General features: G+C 32.0%; 1 protein-coding gene across 2 annotated transcripts in view; it reads left to right on the forward strand.

Moving 5' to 3' along the window:
• The window catches only part of LOC126818167 (dnaJ homolog dnj-5), a 36,844-nt gene extending 29,966 nt beyond the window's left edge, over positions 1-6,878 (forward strand). For both annotated transcript variants that reach the window (XM_050545401.2, XM_050545402.2), the window contains exon 13: positions 3,339-6,878. In XM_050545401.2, coding sequence (XP_050401358.1) covers positions 3,339-3,513 — 175 coding nt within the window. In that variant the 3' untranslated portion in view covers positions 3,514-6,878. The remainder of the gene's footprint in view (positions 1-3,338) is intronic.
• Positions 6,879-7,259: the final 381 nt, after the last annotated feature.

The following is a 7,259-nucleotide window of genomic DNA, read 5'->3' on the forward strand; positions in this document are numbered from 1 at the left end:
TTCGATATTAGCGCATATTGAATTTTAATTTCCTGAATTATGGCCTTTGATTGTAGGAAAAATCACTTTCTTCTTGGCTTGTTCTCTATCCATCTCTCGAAAATGTGGGCGTATCTTGCCTGGCAGCCGCTGGTTTCATATTTTATTTACAATACGTGGGGGATACACTGGATTTATATTTTTGTCCCCTGCCTTTGGAAGAAAGCAGGGGACTATTAAAATGGGTTCGTCCGTCTGTCTGTCCGTCACACTTTTTGGGACACAATAACTCTCTTTCTAATTGAATTAGAATGTTCAAACTTGGTGTAGGTGTTTATTAGGTCAATGCCTTGATCGATCGAAGGTGAGCATTTTCTGCTTAGGGTAAGCCGAGATAAGCAATTTGATTGGTTGATGCTTTGGGACACGATAACTTTAGTTCTAATTAAGTGAGAGTGATGAAACTTGGTGTATAGTTTCATTACATCATAACCTTGACTAAGTTTGATAATGAGTATTTTCTGCTCGGGGTAAGCAGAGCGATAAGCAATTTGATTGGCCGAGACTTTGGAACACAATAACCCTCCTTCTAATTTAGCTAGAACGTTCAGACTTGGTGTAGGTGTTTATTAGGCAAATGAATTGATGGAGTTCGAAGATGAGCTTTTTCTGCTTAGGGTAAGCAGAGATAATCAATCTGATTGGTTGATGCTTTAGGAGCACGATAACTTTGGTTATAATGAAGTGAGAGCGATGAAACTCTGAATATAGATTTATTATAATTTATATCATTACCTTGACTAAGTTCGATTGTGCGAATTTTCTGCTCAAGCTAAGGATCGATAAGCAATTTGATTGTTCAAGACTTTTGAACATAACAACTCTGCTTTTAATTGAGGTAGAATGTTGATGTTCATTAGGTTAATGTCTTGACTGAGTTCAATGATTAACATTTCGAGCTAAAGCTTTGGGACAAGATAACTTTGATTCTATCTGATAGAACTTAGTGTATAGTTGATAATCAATTTGATTGCTTGATACTTTTGAAAAAAATAAATGTGTGATTAATTAATATGTGTCATCAATTTATTTTGGGATTTCGGCGGGGGACATCAGCCTCACTGTTGGCTTGCTTTTTTTTTTCAAATTCAATACTGATATAATTACTTGAAATTGACATGTCTCGCAACATGAGTGGTACTACTTGAGTCCCTATTTCCGGTTTAATAGTCCCTATTCATAGAGTTATGTCCCTGTATTATATAGTATAATGAATTGTGTCTGGGTAGTCGATATACGTTGAAAGTGTTGAGAAAGCCTTCTAGTCTTCAAAATGTGGATAAATCTTCGTATCAATATCATTATCCAAATGTGGATAAATCTTTGTATCAATATCCAAAAAGAAAAGGCATATTAATGATTACTGCGAATCAAAAATGTAGATTTTAATTTTTGATCAGCAACGGACAAAATATGTATCGCAAATTGTGCTGAGATACTGGTTGTCGGCAGCCCTGCTCATGAGACATCCAAATAAAATTATAATTTCATGAAAGATGTAATATTATGTAAGATTTTGATAAAGATCTGGTCATTCTTCCTATAACAGTAGGGTGACCTGTGCACTCTACAGAAAGTTGGTCTCGACACGGCTAATGTGCAGGCTTCAGTGGTTGTGTCTCGAACTATCAGCGGTGGAGTGTATGATACTATAAATAGCCATGGCACGTGCAATTCTCTACAAATCTATCAACTATAACAGCCGTAAAAAATCTATTGTAGAAGATTTTGAATAGCAGTAAAATTTAGCTTCTTGTTTATTACAGCAGTTTTAGAAATTACGTTCGTTTTATTTTTTAAATTGCTTTATCATTAACTGTACCGTTAAGAGCGGCATCTTTTAGTTTAGTACAAATAATATCTCTAAATCACTTTCGTTAGCAGAAACATGATACTAGCAGTAGTTTCATTTTACTTTTACAAGTTCCTTAAAACAATTGTTGAGCTGGCTAATGTGCGTGTTTCTAAATTCAATTTCTTGTTCCAGCTTTCTGTTATGTTTCGTAAAAAGGTAGTCTTGATTATCCCGACCTGTCAATCAGACCTATAATGGTTGGTACACTGGTTAAGTGGGAATAATTTCAAAACAAGGGCACATAACCTATCTTTTACTCAAAAGTGTCTGGATGTTATGGACGACACTTGGAACCAGTTTCAGTCTATTATTTATAGATGATTAAATGGTCATAGCTTATTAAGTACAACATGATTGTTTATTTAGTGACTATAATTGTGTGAAACTGATTTAAGGCTTGGTATATATATAAATATTGTGGAGTAATTGTCGAGATATTTGGAGATATTTATTTATGGTGGGTCACCCTAATAATAGTTTAAAACTCCATAATGCAAAAGGAATCTATTGAAAATTCCAGCCAAATTACCTTATTCTGAGCAAGGTTTTCAGTCTTTGCAGTTTTCACAATATAGTCTTCATCATTAAGTAACATTGCTACGATAATAAACAAAATCTTGATTATCCATTTTTAAATTAAATTATTAAATGACGATCGTGTTTCAATCCATTGAAAATCGTGACTATCTGATGATCTAGAAAGTGGATTATGGACTTGTCATGTCATTAACCCGTTAAGCGTGACATTTTGAAAACGTTAACTATCCTCTATTGTTCTAAGAATAGGTTGGGGAAAATACCTCCAAGGCGTTATATTACGCCCTACACACAGTGAGTGGCAGTTGTCCAGGATGTTATATAACGACCTACGCACTTAACGGGTTAAATGTCTAAATAATTGTTTATATAAGATTTAAAGCCAAAGGAGAAACCTGCACTAGGCAGATTTAGCTCTTACTTTATGCCTCTTTTGTAGCAGAAGTGTTTACCTTCATTTATAAACCATAAAAAGGTAATGTTTGGTCTGAAAGTATATCATTTAATTTTGATAGAAAATCAGAATTTTAGCCCCCTACTCATAGTAGTGGGTGGGGCATAGATGACTTCAAGTGGAATTTTAAGTGAGCTTTAAAAGTGTATAAAAACACTATAACAACTTCTACAATTTTCACATAATCACATGTTGCATATTGATGAACCGAAAACAAAATTGAAATATAACTGTGATTCAGTAAGAAATTTTGGTTAAATCCCAGATTGCCATTCATTAAAGTGGTTATCATTTACAAATGATTTTTTTTATCTACACAAGAGTACAAGTAGTGTCTAATGCTTGTACTTTTGAAAGTATAAGGGTTAAACAAATAAAAATATTAAACTGTGCACTTTATTTGTTTGTTAGACACTCTTGCTGCTTGAATAATTCATCTACATTTGTTTACAGGGAAGCTGAATTAGAAGATTTTATAAGTCAACTATTTAACAAAGCAAATATGACCGAGGGTGGTGGCGCCTCAACACCTTGGCAACAACAAAAGTCTCAATCTGCACCTTCATCACAATGGAACCCAAATTCTGGGGGAGGCAAAAAATCTCGTAAGAAGAAGAAACGACATTAATATCAGGCATGGTGTTAAAGGTCTTTGTTTAATGGAAAACTGAATACAACGGTTCTATTCACCCTTTAATACAGTCAATTTACGTACATGGATGTTAACATTTCAGCTGTATTGTAAAGTTTCTGAATTATATACTTATGGTTAATGGGAATCCTGGCATTGCTGTTGAACTGATTATTTGATAAATGTTGTAATTTGGTGCAATGACAATTTACCATAAATCTGTATTTCTAGTTCAGTAAATGTTGATTTTGTCCCCCCCCCCCCCATTTCGAAGAAAGCAGGAGACTACTAAAATGGGTTTGTCCCTCTGTCTGTCTGGTCAAGACTTTTGAACATAACAACTCTGCTTTTAATTTAAGTAGAATGTTTACACTTGATGTAGATGTTCATTAGGTGAATGTCTTGACTGAGTTCAATGATTAACATTTCAAGCTAAAGCTAAGCAATTTTAATTGATCGATGCTTTGAGACAAGACAACTTTGATTCTATCTGATAGAGAGTGATGAAACTTAGTGTATAGTTGATAATCAGTTTTATTGCTTGATACTTTTGAAAAAATAAATGTGCGATTAATTAATATGTGTCATCTATTTATTTTGGGATTTCGGTGGGGGACATCAGCCTCACTGTTGGCTTGTTTTTTTATAATTCAAGTATGTTCTAAAACTCCCTATAAAAATACTCCACTTATCAGGGCTCTTTACCATGAATTTACATCTAAGTTTCACAAAAAGTGAGTACACTCCCCTCGTTACCATTTGACCTAATCTTTTTTTTAAAAATTTAAATTTATTTGTAGATTCATTCTGTAATAGGTTTACACTTTTTTCTTAATGGCTGGTTATATCTATTGAAATATTGCCAGATTACTTAAATTTTACCATATTATGTAGTGGTAGTAGGTTAGTGCTACAATTTTGTCTTTCTTGGACATATGTGACCATTTTTGGCTTTTTTAAGAGACACGGGAGTCAAAAAAATCAAAACATAGCTATGCTGACATTTAGCTTGTATATTCAAAGATTTTTAAATTGGTATGCCATATATACATTTATCATTAAAAATGTCTGAGATATTTAGCAATCAAAAACAGTAAATTCAGTACATTTCTGATTAGTTTAGTGTGTCTCTTTTATGATCAGACCTGGTCACATATGTGATGTATGCACTCCTTTAAGTTTAGCTAAAGACCTAGTTTATTGAAATTTTAAGTCAATTTGAATTATAAATTTTTAATATTCTACTTACTATAGATAACTACACAACTTTAAATAACAATATTTTCGAACCATAGATAATGCTAAAAATTAAAATAATAATTTAACTGAATTAAGTGTACCACATACAATATTGAAAATATGTGTTCATGATTTGATTAAATAAAATGTCCTGTCTATATGTCTCAGATTCAGTGATTAATTGGCTTCTACAATGTTGACAGACATTTAGACTTGATATTTTAACAACTGATGTGTAACTAAATCAAGCCCTTTATGTAAGCCATAGTGTGTTCTATGAAATATAACATGTTGCTATGTTATCCATGTTACATGTTATGTATTACTAGTCAAGTTAAATAAGACATATTCTTAATCCAGGTTGTCAAAAATTGTCTTAAATACATGGAAAAACTGCTTGAAAATATAGCGAAATGAGTAATATTTATCTTAGATGGTCATTTTTTGGATGTTGTCATAAAATCTTATAAATAGTTGATTGTTAAAACTTGAAATTGTAGTGTACTATTGTTAAAAAAATATATAATCATGAGCTTTATAATATATGTTGAAATCAATACTGATTACTAATAAAAACTTCTATAAATATTATTTTTATGAACAAAAATTAGGACAAAATTTTCATTTTCTTTTCCTTGACATTAAATTATCATACATATATTTTTGTTCTTTAGTAGTTCAAAATTAAGCTATCTGATGTGTAACAAAGCTATTTGGTGTGTAACACATTAAAGTCAAGAACATGTTAGCTAACAACAATCCTGGTAGATGTATTAAAGATTTTTTATAGAATAAATCCTAAACTGGATTGGTTTTGTATTATAGGTCAGTGTCAACCAAGCCAATTACCTCAAATGGTATGCATCCATCCAAAATAAGAAAACTGCATTTTGCATGGAGTTGCTGCTAAACTAATATTCACTTTAATGCTAGATAATAATAAGTAGAAACATGGTTTCTGTTTTTGAAGTGATACAGAATTGCTTATGGATACTTGTGCCTTGATGGAAATTTACCTTTAATATTTTGAAACACGAGAAGGGTGCTTAGAAGAAACTAGACAGTAATCCAACAATATATCATGATATATGAAATTGGAATGGCACCTACTTTAATTGATCTGGCTTTGACTAAATATTCCTGAAGCAATGGATACTGCATTATCAGCTCATACAATTGCTGCAGGAATACTCTTAATATCAGTTTTAAACCAAAATTATGGTTTTGTTGTTATTTAATTGCATTATAATGAAGACATTGGTATAAAACATTGCTTTTTTCATTTCATATTTTAGTTTTGCATAATTTTTAATTATACGCCCACATTGAAATGTGGTCGTATATTGTCGTGAATGCTCTAAAGGCTAAAGTATCCAATTGACTTATTTATACACAGTGTTTAAGGTCATGAGACGGAGAACCCTATTGATTTTCAACAATTTCTGATAATTACTGCCAGAGTTATGGCCCTCGATCACTTTGAAAAATCTTGTGGATGCATTATAGACCATAGTTATCATCTAATTGATTTTATATTTATATACTGTGTTTACGCCTATATATAATCGTTTTGATTGACTTTAGAGTTTAAGGTCTTGAGAGGAACAAGTATATTGATTTTCAATAACATGAATAGCTAAATCCATGATATTAGATGTTTTGTATACTAAACTTTAGCATGGGCCAAACAAATTCTAATGATTTTCTGATAATTACTTAATGAGTTGTTACTCTTAATCAGATTTTAGTGTATTATAAATGTTTTATTACCGAAGAAGTAAAAATATGTGACAACTCTTGTTGACTGCCCGGACGATTTAGCTGATGTGGGCGTATGTTTCGTTGCCTGGCAACCTGTCTTTAAAAATAGAATTATATACACTGAAATGAGGAATTCTATCAAGTTTGCTTTTTTTGTGCCAGGAGCTATTATTTATTGTGTATTTGTTGTGGATGGTTTTTAAAAAAAAAGGCCATTCCTTTATTATAATAACTAGTTTTAGTTGTTTAATATTTTTTTAAATGCCAAAAATATATGATGTATTAATAATAACAATACATTTTATTATGTATGTACAATAACATGTAAATACTGTAAAGTTAATAAATTTTTTCCAACTCGGTTTTTTTTTTATGTTTGCTTGTTAGGAGGTATCTTTTTTTAAATGTGGGCGTATAAAAATGGTACCAACACGTCCCCATTGTTATGAGAACTTAAACAAGATGCTGAACTTGCAAACCCCTTGTGCCTGGATAAACTTGAGCAACAATAGAAATTGCAGGTTTTGCAGTGTTTTAATTACCTCTTAAATGGTAATGTTTACCCTGTGAGTGCACTAAAAGAATATAGGGGAACCTTATAAATTGTTTTGCAAAACAGCTCAAGTGGACCAAGGTTACTTGCTGTATGAAGGCTTGCGGCTAGCACCCCTATCCATTCAATTGTAGTTAGCAAGTGATTCTTCATCCCTCAAATGACGTTCAGAGACTTGAAGGTAATTTTT

Source organism: Patella vulgata, chromosome 4, assembly GCF_932274485.2.
Source record: "Patella vulgata chromosome 4, xgPatVulg1.2, whole genome shotgun sequence".
Classification (NCBI taxonomy): Eukaryota; Metazoa; Mollusca; class Gastropoda; family Patellidae; genus Patella; species Patella vulgata.